We start from the raw sequence: 17,994 nt of genomic DNA, 5'->3' as shown, positions 1-17,994 counted from the left end.
ATGGATACAGAAAAACTATTGTCTCTGGTGGGGGAATCAGAACAAGGGGACTAAGGGGTGAAATCACAAATACTTTTTTCACACAAAGGGTACTGGAAACGTGGAATTCTCATCCAAGAAGGCTGAGGATGTGGTCAATTGAAATTTTCAAGACTGCCATTGACGGAAATCATTAGGTAAGGGATATCCATCAAAAACAGGTAAATGGCGTTAAGGTGCAGATCGGCCTTAATCTGACTGAATGGTGGAAAAGGCTCGAGAGACAGAATAGCGTACTGCTGTCCCTATGTATACTTCCACGGAAAATGGGTAATGCGCTATTTTTTTATATGAGAGAAAGCAAGTTACTTAGGGTTCCACAGAAGGTTTCTATTCAACTGTAATACTACAATAATAGACCACAATTTGTAAAGCAGACCTTCAGGCTATGATGCTTTTATATTTAGCACTTTGCATTGCACTTCATTTATCTATGATACTGCTGCCGGTAAAGGGAGTTAGTTTTAGCAACCTGAACACTGAGTGGTCACTCATTGACAAGAGAGTAGGCATAAATGGGTCATTATCTGGTGCGCAAGATGTAACGAGTGTTGTGCAGGGGCCTCAGCTTTTTACAATTTATATAAATGACTTGGATGAAAGACCCGAAGGTATGGTTGATAAATTTGCTGATGACACAAAGATAGGTAGGAAAGTAAGTTGTGAAGAGGACATTAGAAGGCTACAAAGGGATATAAATTGGTTAAGTGAGTGGGCAAAGATCTGGCAAATGGAGTATCATGTGGGAAAAGTGAAATTGTCCATTTTGGAAGGAAGAATAAAAAAGAAGCATATTATCTAAATGGTGAGACTTTGCAAAGCTCTGAGGTGCAGAGGGATCTGGGTGTTCTAGTGCATGCATCGCAAGAGGCTCGTATGCAGGTGCAGCATGTAATTAGGAAAGCTAATAGAATGTTATCGTTTATTGTGAGGGGAATTGAATACAATAGTAGGGAAGTTATGCTTCAGTTATACAGGGCATTGGTGAAACCCTATCTACAGTGCTGTGTACAGTATTGGTCTCCTTATTTAAGGAAGGATACCTGGAATGGGCAGGTTGTCTCATGGGAAAAGGTTGGAATGGCCTAGGCTTGTATCTGCTCTTCAGAAGATTAAGAGGCTGACTTGATTGAAACATATAAAATCTTGATGGGATTTGACAGGGTGGATGTAGAAAGGATGTTTCCTCTTGTGAGAGAATCTAGAACTAGGGGTTACTGTTTAAAAATAAGGAGTCACCTATTTAAGACAGATGAGGAGAAGTTTTTTCTCTCAGAGGGTTGTGAATCTTTGGAATTCTCTTCCTCAAAAGGCGGTGGAAGCAGAGTCTTCGAATATTTTTAAGGCAGAGGCAGATAGATTCTTGATAAGCAAGAGGGGGAAAGGGGGGTAGGTGGGATTGTGGAGTTGAGGTTACAATCAGTTCAGCCATGATTTTATTGAATGGCGGAAGATGCTCGAGATGCCGAGTGGCCGATTCCTGCTCCTGATTCGTACGTTCGTAACGTACATAAGGTCTAAATGTAAAAATTGTTTCAATTGTATAGAACCTCGCTAAGACTGCATCTAGAGTATTGTGTACAGTTCTGGTCCCCTTACCTAAGGAAGGATGTACTTGCCATGGAGGGAGTGCAGTGGAGGTTCACAAGACTAATCCCTGGGATGGCGGGATTGTCCTATGGGGAGAGATTGAGGAGACTGAGCCTGTATTCTCCAGAGTTTAGAAGGACGAGAGGTGACCTCATTGAAACTTATGGGCCAGGATTTTCCGGTCATGGCTATGGTCATGGTCATGGCTAGGCAGGCATTTGTTGCCCATCCCTAATTACCCTTGAGAAGGTGGTGGTGAGGCACGGTCTTGGTGGGGGTGAACGGGTGCGGCCGCAAATCGGACCGCCACCCACGATCGGGCCGCGACTGCCATTTCATGTTGGTTGGCCAATTAACGGCCAGCCAGTGCGAATCGTGTGCTGCAGTGCTCAGTGCTGCCTGTGTGGGCGTGGGGGAAGAGGGCGAGCACGGAAGTTCGCACAGAGCTGCCTCAGGGAGCTGAAGCTTTTTGAACATAAAAAAATAAAGAGTTGAAAAATGTTAATAACATGTCCCCGCTCATGTGACTCTGTCACGAGCAGGGACACGTTACAAATTAGTAACATAAATCACTGATCAAAACCTCATCTCACCCGTGGATGAGGTTTTGCAAAAAATCCCAAGGCCACTTGGGCTTTTCGCCTGTCCGCCAACCGTAAGGTTGGATGGGCAGTGAAAAATTTCATTGAACTAGAACTTTAATGGCCTCAGTAGGCCTGTTAATTGTCGGTGGGCACACGCGGGAGTCAACGGGTGCGCAATGACGTCGGGATGCTCGTCCGACATCATCATGCGTCATTTTGCGCTTGTTCGGGTCAGGCGTGCGCCCGCCTGACGAGTGCAATATTCTACCCATAAAATTCTTAAGGGGCTAGACAGAATAGATGCTGGAAGGATGTTTCCCCTGGTTGGGGAGGGGTTCTAAAACTAGGGGACACAGTCTCAGATTAAGGGGTAGGCCATTTAGGACTGAGATAAGGAGGAATTTATTCACTCAGAGGGCAGTTAATCTTTGGAATTTTCTACCCCAGAGGGCTGTGGAAGCTTAGTCATTAAGTATGTTCAGGACAGAGATCAATAGGTTTCTAGACACTAATGACATCAAGGGATACGGGGATAGTATGGGAAAATAGCATTGCGGTAGACGGTCAGCCATCATCTAGTTGAATGGTGGAGCAGGCTTGAGGGGCTGAATGGCCTGCTCCTCCTATTTCTTATGTTACTATTTTCCTAAAAACATGTTAAGGATGACATGTAGCATGCAAAGAGGAATAAGAGGAAAAAGAGAGAACCTATAATAACTCAATCTTTTTGTATTTATTCACATGATGTGGGCATCGCTGGCTAGGCTGGCATTTGTTGCCCATCCTTAATTACCCTTGAGAAGGTGGTGGTGAGGCACTGTCTTGAACTGCTGTGGTCCATGTCATGTAGGTATGCCCAAAGTCCTGTTAGGACAGGATCTCAAGTGGAAATTCTTACTTCCCCAGCTCTCCCTTCCTCTTGCAAGTTTTTAAAATCCCAGCATGATGTAATTTAATCATTCTTTCCTGATTCACCTCATTTTGTCTTTTACTCTTTGTCTCTATTTGACCTTGGCCGTGAGCTCACTGTGAACCCTGTCATTTCAACCTGATTTCTCATTAAAAGAATCACCTGTAAAGGCACATTTTCAGATTCCACCTCTTGGCATCTAATTGAATCCTTTGTGACACTGAGCATGGAGACCGTCCAAAAACTAGCTTCACCTGGGGGCAGGGGGTAGAAACTGATTTGCACTGCAGCCACTTTTTTGGGCACAAAGTGAACGTGGGGCACACCAACTCAGCAGGTGGGGACGGCCTATGACCAAGTTGCATAAGCATTGGTACCATTGCTAAATTGGTGGGTGCCCTTTCAACCTCAAATTTACATATTCAAAGGGTTTAATGATCATTGAATGTCCCCTTTTGAAAATAGGTTTGTGATGAGATCAGGATTTTTCAGTGAATCCATGGCCACCAAGAAAAGGAAAGGTATGAAACATTCAACTAAACCCTTCTTGGGGAACCAGGAGGAGCAGGAAAGCTGCCTAAACTCCACAGATATCGCGACTGCCCCCAACACCACCTCCTGTCCAAACCCCCATCTTCATTCCCAGGATTTGTTTGAGGGTTTCTGGCTACATTGAAGCTTCCACTGTTGATGCCTGCTCTGCTGGTGAGCTGAAGGGAGACGCACTATAGATGTCCACCGTTTGCCAGTCTACTTGAAATGAGACCGGAGGACACATTTTGATCAAGTCGTTTCTTGCGCCCAGTTTGTGTGAGCAGCTGGCACTATACACCCCTAGGTCTTTTCCAGATGTCACAGAGGGGGAAGATTTCAGCCAGATGTTGCAATTAGAAGGGTTTTAGTTTCCTGTTCTGGTTCCAAGACAGGAACCCAGGAATGAAAGTGATGATACAATGCAGTCCAAAATTTTCAGTTTAGCATTTCCCGGGGGATTTCTATAGAAAGTTGCCATTTGTTCTCAACAAGAAAAAGAATTATTATTCTACATGTATATCAGCTAAAGGATTTGAAGTAAGGTCAGGGATACTGACAGTGTAATGAGGTCATCCCTTGGGACCAGATGATCCATTGTTACACTCTGAGTACCCAATCCAGGTGTTTGTTCATCACATGTAATCCCAGGCAGCGTAAACTAGCAAACTGATTAACAACTCAAATCCTGTGTTTACCCAATGTCCTACACATACACACTTTCCACCATTTGACAGCTAACAAGGGCAGGAACCCTGGCTGATTTTTCCTCTCCTAATCTGAGGGTGCTGCAGCTATCTTAGCTAAGAGCAGCCAATTTAGCAGACAACCATGCCTAAACTGGGAACCTTTCAGGTTTCCATGGCTTAGTAGAACACAAAGTAGTACATTCATTAAATCTAGCATTGGAACAGTTTCCAGGACGCAACAAAAGGTTGTCATTCAATTAGGAGCTAAAAAAAATTGAATAAGACTACAGTCATTTAACAAAAAACAGTAATTGAAATGTTTTAAGTCGAAGTCTATTGCACCTTACCAATACCACAATCCTGACCCATATAGAGATTCCATACTTTTGCTGGAGCTTATTGTCAAGTGATGGCAGAAAGAATTAAAGGAATCCTTGAGTATGTACTTGTTAAAGATCAGGCTTCATGTGAGTTCAAGGTCCATTCTAGGACATGGGCACATGCACTGGCTGACAAATCAGTGCATTAGAGGGAATGCTGCATTGCTTGAAATGCCATGACTGAGGCGAAATATTAAACTGGAGCCCTGTCTATTCAAGATTCTTCAAGTTGACGTTGAAGATCCCAACGCAACATTCAAAGAAGAGCAGGGCACCCTTCGGATGTCCTGGCCAACAAATGCCATGAAGGGTAGACTAACAGATCAATCACCTCATTGTTCTGTATGGGATCTTGCCATACGTGAAACAATTATCACATTTACCTATACAAAAATAGTGACTACATGTCAAAAATTAATTAATTTAGTCGCTTGGTGGTACAGAACTTGAGTATTGCTACAAAAAAGAGACATGATGTTGAAACTTTTCACCTTGCACTTATCAGGACAGTTGTAAGAATACCAAATCTCAAAGGCAACAACAATTCATACTGATATAAAAACAAAAAGCTAAAAGCTACTGCGGATGCTGGAAATCCAAAACAAAAACAGAATTACCTGGAAAAACTCAGCAGGTCTGGCAGCATCAGTGGAGAAGAAATCAGTTAACGTTTCGGGTCTTCATGACCCTTCGGCAGAATGCATGAGAATAGGATGCTGATTGGTTGGCCAGTCAGCTCTGATTGGTCAAGACTTTGCCATTGAGAATGCACCAGGGAGCTATTGTTCCCCATGTCCTGTGCAAGCAGAAAGAGCCTGTCCAGATGTTGTGCCTTTTGTAATTAAATAAAAGCATGTGGAACAATAGCTCCCTGGTGCATTCTCCATGGCAACACCTTGACCAATCAGAGCTGACAGGCCAACCATCAGCACCCTTTTCTCATGCAGTACAAATTGTTGCTTCCTTTGAAATTGGTATTCTTGCGTCTGTCCTGATGAGGGCAAGATGAAAAACATCAATAGCCTGTCTCTCTTTTCAGCAATAATTAATTCATTGTATGTGAACAGTTGTGACACTTCTGAAGATGCTACATAAAGGTAACGTCATCTTGATAAAGGTCAAACTCTAAAATCATCATTTTACAAATACAACATTTTAAAATGGAATTAAAATTGATGGAACCAATGTGGGCCATTTGGTGGAAGTGTGGAGAAAGAGGATGACCCAACATTCTCACCAGGAATATGCAACGTCCATGAAATGTGTAGCATGTAGCATTTACCTGCTTTCCTTGTATACATCCTCACAGGTCTTACAGCACTAAAAAAATTCCCACTGGAGGTTGTTGATTGTCACAAAGCTTCACAAATGTCTTGCACACACTTCCTTGTAATAACTGCCATTTTTCTGTAAAAACTATAATTGAGTGGCCTTTTATTTAAAATAATATTCCTTCACCTATATGTACTTTGTTTTGAAGGCATCAAAATAAATGGTGGTTTCTGGGGGAGCTGACCTGCTCTCAACATTTCAAGAGTAACACTAAGATAAAAGCAAAATACTGCAGATGCTGGAAATCTGAAACAAACTCTGAAGAAGTCATACGGACTCAAAACATTAACTCTCTTTCTCACTCCGCAGATGCTGTTAGACCTGCTGAGTTTTTCCAGCATTTTCTGCTTTTGTTTCAAGAGTAACATTTCAATATAAATATTTATGATTTGTATTTCTTTTGGCACTGAGATGGACAATAAGGGGACCTTCAAGTGGCAAAACATTTAAATCCTATATTTTCCTTTCCTTTAATAGAATGGTGATATGGCCACTAGAGGGAGACGTTTACTTTCCTGCTGTCATGAAGCAATGGGATTTGTTAAATAACAAGTACAATTTACATTTCTATAGCTGTCCCCACACACCTCAGAGTACTTTCACAGAGCACTTTTCAAAATGAGTGACCTCAGACTGGGGGAAAACAATGAATTTACATTGTGCCTTTCACTACTGCAGGAAGATCCAAAGCACCTTACAGCCAGTGAAGTACTTTTGAATTGTAGTCACTGTTGCAATGTAGGCAATTTGCATGTAGCAAGATCCCACAAACAGCAATGTGATAATGGCCAAATAATCTCTTTTCAGTGACCTTGACTGAAGGCCAAATATTGGTTAGAACTCTGGGGATGTCTCTCCTGCTCTTCTTTGAAATAGTGCCTTAGGATCTTAATTCATGTCCACCCAAGAGGGCAGACGAGACCTTGTCTGAAAGAAGGACCCTCCGACAGGGCAGCTCTCCCACAGTACATCTCTGGAGTGTCAGTCTGGATTTTTGTGCTCAAGTCTCTGGAGTGGGACTGAAACCCGAAACCACCTGATTCCGAGATAAGAGTGCTACCCACTGAGTCCTGGCTGACGTGAATGGAAGAGAGCAACTTAGGAGGAGACCAATGCATGGTCAATGAAAAGAGTCTTTCGGAGTTTTTTTAAAGGAGAGAGGGAGGTAACAAGGTAGAAGTGTTGAGGATGGGGATCACAGAGGTTAGAAGAAGGAATAGGGATAGCAGCGATGGAGTTCCTGGCAACAGTGGAGGGAAAGGATGGAGTGAGCCATCGGAAGTGAGCTAGTATCAGAAGAGCAGTGAGTGGTGTGATGAAATGGAGGGGATGCAAAGTTAGGACAAGAACCATAAATCCAGCCTCTGGAACATGGGGAGGCAGTAGAAGTTGGCACAGATGGGGTGATGGGGATGTGGACCTTATTGTGTGCGGTAGGGTGACAATACACACTTTAATGTTCTGAATGAATTATACTTTATGGTGCATGGAAGCAGGGAGGCTGGCAAAGTATTATAAACCTTCAGGTGGATTTGAGTTTCATCAGCTTCAGGGTAAATCAGCATGCCCAGGGTTTACACAGTTGGGTTTAGCCTGAGATTACAGCCATGAGAGATTGATGAGTTGACCTTAGAAGCATACAAGTATTTGAGGGGGCCAAAGAGGATGGCTTTGACTTTAGTTGAAGAAAGATTTGATTTATCAGGTCCTGACGTCAGATAGGCAGTGTTAGATTCAAATATGAAGAATATGAGACATCAAGTATGAGATTAGGCTGTTGAAGCTCTTATATCCCTCTAATATCCAAACTCTGCAAACTCAGGATCCAACTGCATTTTGAGTATCACCTAAGCTTTTGTCCCTGCCACTTTATATGGCTGACTATTCCAGTTATTTAACACTCTTTGAGAAAATAAGTTTTCCTAATGTCCTGGAGCAAAATCCTGTGGATACTAGGATGTAGACTCCTGATCAAACAGGAGAATGAAAACAGCAAGCAGTGAAAGTGAACAAGGCAGATGAAACAAACGGACATCCTACCAAAGTGAAGAGCAGGACTTCTTCAAGGTTCCGATGGAAGGTCATAGATCTGAAACTGTTTCTCCACAATGCTGCCAGACCTGCTGAATATTTCCAGAAATTTCTGCTTTAACGTCCTAACATCCTGCCTTATTTTGAAGCATTACTTTGAGTTGACCTTATCTGCACCATTCGATGAAGGAGTGAACACTGCTTTAGTGGCAGTGTTCCCACCTCTGGCTCAGAAGAGTTGAACTTGGGCTCCAAGTCCAGACAGCTCCAGCGTGCAGAGTGCCAGCGCTGAGTACTATCTTGATGCCCAGTGACTTGTGTCTGATGGGTGCAGGTGCGGCTCACCCCATCGTAGGTGTTGGTGGATGCTCTTTTACCATGTTTACTGTTCACCTGAGGGAAGATACTCTGACATAAAAACTGTGAGGAAGGCAGTGGAAAACCACCTCAGCCACTTTTCCCTGATAAGTGAATCTCAAGTCTGAAACTTGAGTTATCATCTGCCCTAAGGGAAACACTACATTCAGACCATTTTAATGTTTATAGATGATCACAGCAGATAGAGAGTATATAGTTGGTGAAGCTGAAGATCCTGTTGCAGACACAGTGCACGAAGAAAGCAGCGGAAATTTGTAGGACTTGTGACATTGTGATTGGATGCAGTGATGTGGAATGGAAGTATGAGATGGACATGGCAGTAGATTATTGGGAGTCTAGATGGAAGATTTGTAAAGAGGCTGGGGATGAGAGGAACAAATGTTGGTAGTGGCATCAAGAAGATTGAAATGGCTGTTTGGTAGTACAGAACTTGAGTATTGCTGAAAAAAAGAGACATTTTTTGATAAAGTTTCTCATCTTGCACTCATCAGGACAATTTTTGTTTCCCTACCATTGGTATTCTTGCAAGTTGTCCTGATGAGTGCAAGATGAAAAGGTTCAATAAAAAAATCTCTTTTCTTTCAGCAATACACAAAATTAAAATTGGTTCAAAACAATCAAAAGTAAAAGAGGCTGGTGGCGATGCCTGTTGATACCCTCCCGCTAGTGAGACCTCCAGGTCGAGCAGTAGTATTCCAGGACATAAAGCTTTGGTTGTGCCTTGCACTATCTCATGAGCTAGTTGCAGGTGCTTGGAGGATCCACAGAGACTGGGGGCTAAGGCATATTGTTTTGCAGGGTTTTACTTTTTGTAACACTTGTGCTACACCAGACCTGGGAATGCATGTACTGACAGCTGGTGGTAGGTTGGAAAAAAGGAAATATTTTCAATTCCACTGCACTAATATTCCACTTTGAAGTGTATAAAGTATGAGAAAATTATCACATGATAATTTTTTCAGAAGTGTGCTCCCAGCAATGAGCCTCACTCGCCAGAAGTGCACATTAAAAAAATTGTTGTGACAATTTCCTAACGTGTTGCTCATATGAGTGAGGCTGTGCCCTAAAGTGTGCCTTTGTAAAATTCACTTTCATTCCATCTGTACAAGGAAATTGATGATAATTTCACCTCAAGGACGAAAGTTGGAAGATTGCTGTGGTCAGTCTCATGAGTGGAGACAAAACCAAAAATAGAAAAAGAAAGGAAACATAGACAGACTTGTATTTCTATAGCACCTTTAGTAACCTCCAGACGTCCCAAGGCACTTTACAGCCAACAAGGTGCTTTTGAAGAGTAGTCACTTGTAATGCAGCAACAACTCTGTTAATGATTAAACTGATACATTAATGTTGTATGTTTAGAAAAGAGTGGTGCTATTACATTAGCTGGTATGACAAGGGACCACATATGCAATTCCTTATATGGAGGATTACTGATACCAGTTAAGCAACTGTTACATTAACCAGGCAGCAGTAGAAATGCTGCATAGATGCCAATTGCAGCCTCATACTGAGGGAAGTAAAATGAATAGGTAAGCTGAGCAAGGCTGACAATAAACAAGCTATTAGCAAGGCCACAAGGTGGCAGAGAATTCCTGCTTAACCTTTTCAGTGTTGACACAAAGGGCTTTAGGGCATTAATAGCATCTTTTAAAATCAGGGAGATTCTTATTTCTCAGGGAAAAAAAGTCAACAGTGTTTTTACTCCAACAGAATGACAAGGCCATATAGCCTGGGTTATGTTATATACAGATAGTATCCAAGCTGAAGCGTTTTAAATACAGGATAACATCAACTCCAATATGTTACATGTGTGATAAAGCACGCTGGAATGAGTTGTACACAGACACTGTCATCAATGTGTTCCATGAAGGATAACACAGTTAGGAGCGTGCTATGTACAGAATGAAACACAACCTGGAGTATGTTACCCACTGGATAAAACACATTTTGAAGAGTTTTACCTGTAAATTGGAATGTGCTAAGTATGGGCGAACACATTCTGGAGTATGATACATTTGGCTAATACAGTCTGAAGTATATTACACATTGGTTAATATATGATCTAAGGTGTGTTAGAGAAAGGAGAATGCATGGACTGGAATGTGTTACAACAGGATAATATACAGTCTTTAATGTGTCACAAAGTGTATAAGACACTGCATGTTATAAGACTGATTATGCTATGAGCAAAAGCCATGAATGTGGATATTGAATTTTGCATGTTTGATGACGAATATTGATGAACCATTCCAATGGATGGAAGAAAGGGAGATAACAGTCAAATCCAATTGTCCTCATCTAGTGTTCACACGTGTATTTTCCAGCACAGGTCAGTGATGAGGAAGAATGACAACTCTGGCTGATGATTCCCCTCCCCATCCCTGAAGCCAGCCTGCCTGAGATTAGCTAAACTAGTGGACACAAGGGATTAAATTAAAGGGATTACTAGTCCAGGAACAGGACCACCATGCTACTATATCCCTGTCTACATTATCAAGCTGCTGCTAATGTTATAGTTAGGGCAAGAAAAAATTGAAGGATCTCCCACTCTCCAAGTCAGACTTTCGACACACCTATCCTCGGGGAAGAGCTGGATTTAGACCGTATAAAATACAGGATAGAATCCTGAAGGATATTTTATTATGCTTGTTTACTATTTTAGATGTTACTAAAGAGGATTGACGGCAACTAGTAAATAAATGGCTAAGTAACCAAATAGCGCGAACAGGCGAATTAATGTCTGAAGCAGACGCACAACAGTAACAAGTAGATGATATAGATGAGAAATTCCACCTCACCATCTGTAATTGCTGAACCATCTCCTCCCTGTACGCCAGCTCCCGCTTCATCTGGTCCTGGAAATTATCTGGTCAATAAACAGATAAGTAAACAAAAAGGGTGGGTCAGATTGACCTCGGACTTGCACAGGTGGCTATTGCCAAGATTTTAAATTCTCCGTGCGCTTACAAAACGAAACTTCATTCAAATCATCTCAAATTATTTGCCCTGGGTTCTCCAATTTGGCATTTTACAACATGTCTTTACCAAAGCCTGATAGTGTATTTTCACCGATGTCAGGTGCAGTAACATGCAGGTCATTTCTTTGGTTATGTTAACGAACAATTATAAATTGCTGCACAAATCAACAATGTTTAACATTTACTCGCGTGCGGTGCCGACACCAAGCAGTTATACAGCAGAAACAAACAGCCAGAAAAATACTTTCCAAAGCTGATTATTGATTATCTTAAAGGAGTTGCACTTTTTTTTAGTGCGGGTATGCTACTGCTGTGTTCTGCCTGTGACAGGCATCGCTGTGAAACACCCCAATTCGACACAGTAAACACAATGCAAAAAAAGAGAAAAATAATTTCTTACTGACAACAGTGAAAGAAGCGTTACCCTTTAACGCCTGAAATTCCTGCTCTAATCTCCGCCTCAGGTCAATCTGCTCCAACAACACTTTCTGAAGTTCTTCTGAAATAAAAATGTAAAATATGATTTAAGGAAGGCGAAATTAACAGAGGGCATCATGATTTCCAATTGAACATTTAGAAATCTAATACACATGTAGATAAATAGGTAAACGGATCTTCTTTCTTTATCTGGCTATATATATGCGCTTTCCATCAAAAATCTAAAGCTCTATTTTATTTGTCCATTGGTCTGACTCCACTATTTGCATATGTTTTATCTGTCTTTCATATCGGTCTCTGTTTACAGGTCTCAATCCGTCAGTTTATCCGCATTGTCTAACCTTCATCTTTCTGTATGCCTTTCACAGCTCTGTACATTCCTATAGAGACCTACGGATCCACCTATCTCTGCGTATGTTCTAGTCAAATGTTTTCTCTCTATCGTCTATTTATGAACAATTTTATCTAAATCTCTTTTCCTATTTATGTGTCCAATATGTATATTTTTTAAAAATCTATCTAACTCTAACGACAGAGCAGGATCTACTGCATTGTTGGTTTAGGCTGCTTCGACAATTACTAATCGTCCCCACCTAAAAACACAAAACTTTTTAACAAAAATATTGCAATAATATAACACAATTAGTAATAGATTTATTTGGCCAACACTGTTGTGAAGTGATTACATAGATTGCTGTGATTTAGTAACGTTCGTGGGAGTGCGCGCTTTAAGATGTGACATTTTAATAATGTGCAACACGTAGAGGTTTTAAACATTAGACTAGGTGTCCGGTAATGAAGAAGATGAAAAAAATACACCTTTACAGATTGGTTACAGAAGGTGGAGCTGTCCACGATATATTCTCTAATAATCAAGATAATATGAAATATGGGAGAAAAATTTGAAGCATGCCTCCTTAACATGAAGCAACCGTTGTTGAACCGAGTTTTGATGCTGTTTGCGTATTCACTTGCGATTACATGAAGACATCAAAATACGGTTTTACCGACTGTGATATAGAGGGCAGAGATGCAGAAGGATTGGGAAAAAATAGCTTCGATGGGTATATCGATTAACATGTAGATGAAATTAAAATTCTGATGTAAAGGGGCGTGTGATATATGTAAATGATATACAGCCCAATAATAGGCTTAAATAGTGCACAAAATCTAGATAAATAAATGAACTGGTTAGGTATATAAATCTCACCACTGCTATAGTATAAAAGGATAATCAATCGTGATGTCTATTTTGTTGGCCAACACTCCTGTGAGGCGCCTTGGGACGTTTTATTAAAGGCGCTATATCAATACAAGTTGCTGTCGTTTACTGATGTGTTTACATATATGTAGTGGCTGTTGCAGACACATACACACGCCACATGCATACATTGAACAGATTTACCCTTCTCCATATTTTCCACATCAGTTTTGATAGAAAGTGGTGACGTTGATTCTTGTGCCTGGTCACCTACACAATAAACAGATGAAACTCATTTAGAATCTTCCCGGGAGTTTCACTTTCGAAATTAATATTGGACAAGGGTTTCCCTTATTGTAATTATTTGTTCTTCTAACTGGGGGAAAGATTTCTTTAATGCTTCGATGTTTTAAAAAGCTGTCTCCATTACAACATTAATTGCGTCTATCTACATTCTTTAACAGGGACAATGTTTGCTATAGCGAAATAAAACAGACAATCTAAAGCATTATTAATTTCTCCAGGGAAACAGGTATTTAAATAAAATGGTATGTGGTGTCTATGTTGTAGGGACTCCTCCCCCTAATAAGAGCAAAAAGCGTATGTATTTTTTGCTCTTTCTGAACCCTCGATGTTCTCTCTCATCTGACAGGCAAATTTGCAGACATAGCCCCAGGATAACAACCTCGTTTGACAGTCAATTAACCGTGAATCGACAAAGCCAAACGAGTTTGCATTACATAAATGGCAAATTAGATTCTCTTTCTCTCTCTCCCTCCCCCTAGAACAGATACCTCCCCCGCTCAGTGCAATTGAGACGCGGCATCAGAACTTCTAATCACGTCCTTTGCTGTCTTAGGTAAAGCCCTTGGCGACATTTAGCAATAAGAAAAGGTGGATTCATTTAATTTGTTTAAGATAATAAAGGGAATTTTCTAATGTATTGTATGCGAGGCTCATTATGAACCAGATGATATCAGCGTTGATGGCTGTCATAAAACACCTTTATTATCTCTGTTGACAAATATTAAAAGCAACAAGCTTCATATATACAGTTTTTGAAAGAGAACATTATTGCATTATGTTACTTATTGTAATATATTGCTTTTTTCAGGTCGCTCATTTTATTTTGATCTTTTCAACGTATTCCAATATGAGGTTCATATTTGCAGCTTCCTAATTACACCTGATAACCTGGTTACATTTTGTCCCTCCTTATTGCAAACAAATTAATTTAGTCCATTTTGTTGATTTATTTATAACCTCCAGATCATAATTATTTTTTGTTTTTCTTCTGAATTTAACACTTGTGGAGTGTTTTCGTGTATTCGTTTATTCCTTTGTAAGTTTAAGTATTCGATAGAAGTTTTAATTTATGAATAGGAACGTCTTTCCTCTCACAATCGCTCACTTACCCCCGGGTTCCCGCCAGAACCCCACTCCCGAGCTGTCAGACTCTTCAGCGATACAGTCCTGTTGTTTAGCCTCAACTGCAACAGAGAATATACATCAATGCAGCATAGGCACAAACACAGTGAAACATAGACACAAACACAGTAAACACCGGATTGATATACAGGTGGAAACATGGTTGCGGGTAATCAAGGTCACAGACAGAAATAGGGTCACGGATAAACAGAAGGTCAAAGAGGTAAACACAGGGTCAAAAATTAACCCGGGGTCACAGATAAACAGGGCCAGAGACAAAATGATGGTCTCAGATACAGGGTCATAAATAAACACATGGTCATAAATATACACATGATATTAGTTTTCCACTGCCGCTGGGTCAAAATCCTGGAACTCCCTTCCTAACAGCACTAGGGGTGTACCTACACCACATGGACTGTAGCGGTTCAAGAAGTCAGCTCACCACCACCTTTTCAAGGGCAACTAGGGACGGGCAATAAAAATGCTGGCTTAGCCAGCGACGCCCACATCCCGTCAAAGAATAATAAAAAAAATGAATAAACCCTGGGTCACAGGTAAACAGATGCCAAAGATATAGAGGGCCACAAATTAACACAGGGCCACCGACAAACATAGGGCCGCAAATATAAAGTGTATTCGTTTAAACTTTCGTTTCGGCTTTGCTTTTTGAAATTGATCAAGCTAAATGGTATTTCTTACGAGGATCTGTTCAGAACATGGGTCGTTTTGTACTTACTAGCAAAACTATCTTCATCTTTTTTAGAATAGAGTGAATGCTTTTTGGTTCCATTTTTAAGACCCTGTTGGAAGATAAAATAATTTAATACGAAACATTAGTACGTTCCGAGAATGAGGGAGAGAGGCAGCTCGCCGACCGGGATGCTGCTGTTAATTTGCTAACCAATCCCTCGCACCATGCTGCGCAATGGAAACGAACACCACGCTAATCTGTAATAATTAAAAGTCCCAGGAAAGTAAGAAAAAAAAAATACATGGAGATGAAAAGCAAATGAAACCACATATTACACAGAATCAAATTATGGAAGAGAATTTAGAGGGTATACGATTGCATTACTGATTTCTTTAGGGACACGACCGTCTTTAACTGCGCTCCTTGTTCTAGCCCAAAGCTGTGTTCTAGTAATAATTAGCTAAATAGCCGAAAGGTGATATTTACGTCTTTGTAAGCGGGCTGCTCCAATGGTACTGGATCGGAGGGAGTGGGCCCCTTATTACTGGTTGGATCTTCCTTCCCTTCTGTCTTGTCCACGTTTGATTCCATTTTGGAGCTGCAGAAATGGATCTTGTCTTTACTCCCTTTAAATCCGCTGCCATCCTGCTGCAGGTTGTTCGGGGTGTACTGCCCGAGAGGGATTGCCTCTTCCTGCCCATCGCCTGAGAGCTTGTTGGTCTCTACATCCACCTCCTGCTCTTCCTCACTCTCCACGCTGTCGCTATGGTAACTGCAGCTGGTACCCGGGGAGGGATGTCGATCAGATCCAAAATCCTCCACGTTGCCATGAAGCTTGGCGATGCTGCCGATGTCTTTAACGACGGGCCTGAAGGCCGAGAGGTAGCTCTGCTTCCTGGCTGTAAAGGCAGACACATCTAAGAGCTTAACTCTTCCGTCAGCAGCCAGCCTGTGCTCGGGTGTGCTTGGGTGGTCCCTGTCAAACAGGTTGTCTCTTGGAGTTGCCAGGCCACCAGCTTCACTTTGGTCCGACAAATCCAGGAAAGTTTGCCTTAAATTTGGGGTTTCCCCCACCGACGTGATGGCACTGGGCTGGGGCTGGAGGTAGGTTGGCACTGGGATGCCATTCGCCGTCCTCGGTGGCCAGAACATGCAGAGCGGTGGGTAAAAGGCGTCCTTTCTCCCAGGCCAGAGGAGTCCGGATAGTCCACTTTGCTTTTGCTCACCAGCAAGAGAGTCGCCATCGTCCTTTTTCTGACAGAGGCCAAAAGCAGGAAAGGTGTAAGGGTTGGGAAACAGGGAGGCCGCGGGGAATTTCTGTAGCATCCCAAATCCTTTGCTAGGGACCGGGATGACTGGATAGCTCCTCATGTTTTTCCGAGAGGAGGCGCTGGTTCCGTCTTCCTCATCCTCAGCAAACCTGGCCCTCTTCTGAGAGAGGTCCGGGCCCATCATATGGCTGATCACGCTGTTCACTGCCTTCACTGAACCCAGGGAGCCGCAGGGTCCAGGGAGGGCACGTTTCCGGCTGCCCCCGTTAAACATCGCCTTCACATCTTCCCAGGCATAGGTCAGGTCTTGTGGAGGACTCTTGTCGGTCAACCTTAGGTGTCTCCTCCATGAATTGAAGTTGGCAGCATCGGGTTGAGTGTACTTAGCGTCTGGCGTGCGGTGAGAATGGAAGATGAACTTATTGGGAGAGAAGTACATACTGCAATACGTGCACTTGATGCACTTTGCCCTGGAGCTGTTGTAACGGGCGGGTATAAAACTACCCCTGCTCCCCCAAGCACACTCATGGCTTACATCAAAAGCAAAGTTGTCAGGGAGCTTTGGAGGCTTGTTCTCGCCCAGAAAGGACTTGCAAAGTCTCTCGGCTTCTCTCTTGGTTATCATCCCACATCTCCTCGATGATATTGGCATGGCCCCAGCCCTGCGCAAGATCTCCAGTTGGACTGGGGTGCATTGGACACAAGTGATTCCCAAAGCCACCCTCCTGTTGTGGATTTCATTGTAGCTGTAGTTCTTAAGCAGGGTATTGGAGATCTGAGCCAAACACAGCCTCTCCTGGTTATCGATGATGAGTGACACGATGGGCACTCCGTACAGAATGACTTGGCCAACTTGATTGGGCTTCATGGGGACATGGGGAGATCTCTGTTGGCTTAGGGAATCCTGCTCAAAGGAACTTGTCGGTGCTGAGAGCGCAACATCAGTAGGTGCTGGTAGAGGAGTAGAGACGCTTTCCATAATGCCTGGCGTTTATTTAGAAGAGCTTCTCCTCGTACCTGCGGCATTAAAAATAACATTAAAACAGCGAAGAGAGCTTACAATTGGATCAATATTACAATACACCTTAATAGACCATCGATCAAAACGTAGCGGTTGGTAAAGGTCTTTCGCTCCCAGATATTAGCACAATAAGATTGATTCAATGCGGGCACAGTGTTAATGAAATTGTAAAACGTTTTTATGTACAGTAATAGATTAATCAATATATGGTAACGACTTGTCAAAAGCTGATAATGAGACAGAAACATTCCTATGAACCTTTTTTTTTATTTCATAAATTTGCCCCACCTGGGAAAGAAGCAAGCTTCTTTATTTGAAGTAATGTTAACAGGAAACGCCGGGTTATTCACGGCAACGTCTCTTCGCTCGGGTCAGGTTTTGTTCTAGTCATTAATTAATTAAAAGAGGCAAGGACTTATTCCCATTCAGCTCTTCACTTCGTTTCCAATTGATGGCTGGTGATTTTTCAAATATATATATATATATAAAATAATGC

At 42.0% G+C, this 17,994-nt stretch overlaps 1 protein-coding gene and 1 long non-coding RNA gene across 2 annotated transcripts in view; one reads left to right on the top strand and one right to left on the bottom strand.

The window, feature by feature from the left end:
• The window catches only part of LOC144691499 (uncharacterized), an 87,319-nt gene that overhangs the window by 27,187 nt on the left and 42,138 nt on the right, over positions 1 to 17,994 (top strand). The gene's annotated exons all lie outside the window — the stretch shown is intronic.
• skor2 (SKI family transcriptional corepressor 2) lies at positions 4,593 to 17,456 on the bottom strand. The gene is made up of 7 exons (XM_078555639.1): positions 15,693 to 17,456; positions 15,252 to 15,315; positions 14,500 to 14,574; positions 13,289 to 13,354; positions 11,846 to 11,944; positions 11,266 to 11,333; positions 4,593 to 4,607 (listed from the first exon to the last, which is right to left on the bottom strand). The coding sequence occupies exons 1-7, from the start codon at positions 17,454 to 17,456 to the stop codon at positions 4,593 to 4,595; spliced, it is 2,151 nt and encodes a 716-aa protein (XP_078411765.1).

This window comes from Cetorhinus maximus, chromosome 1, assembly GCF_964194155.1.
Source record: "Cetorhinus maximus chromosome 1, sCetMax3.hap1.1, whole genome shotgun sequence".
In the NCBI taxonomy this organism is placed as follows: domain Eukaryota; kingdom Metazoa; phylum Chordata; class Chondrichthyes; order Lamniformes; family Cetorhinidae; genus Cetorhinus; species Cetorhinus maximus.
This window is presented reverse-complemented; position numbering and strand designations above follow the sequence as displayed.

What these genes read in the sequence shown, in the direction of transcription:
- skor2 (XM_078555639.1), bottom strand. Translation starts at nt 17,456, where the DNA reads ATGGAAAGCGTCTCTACTCCTCTACCAGCACCTACTGATGTTGCGCTC. An exon ending in AGATGAAGATAGTTTTGCTA is followed by an intron (nt 14,575 to 15,251) that starts GTAAGTACAAAA and finishes TCTCTGTTGCAG; the next exon opens with TTGAGGCTAAACAACAGGAC. An exon ending in GTTCTGGCGGGAACCCGGGG is followed by an intron (nt 13,355 to 14,499) that starts GTAAGTGAGCGA and finishes TTTATTGTGTAG; the next exon opens with GTGACCAGGCACAAGAATCA.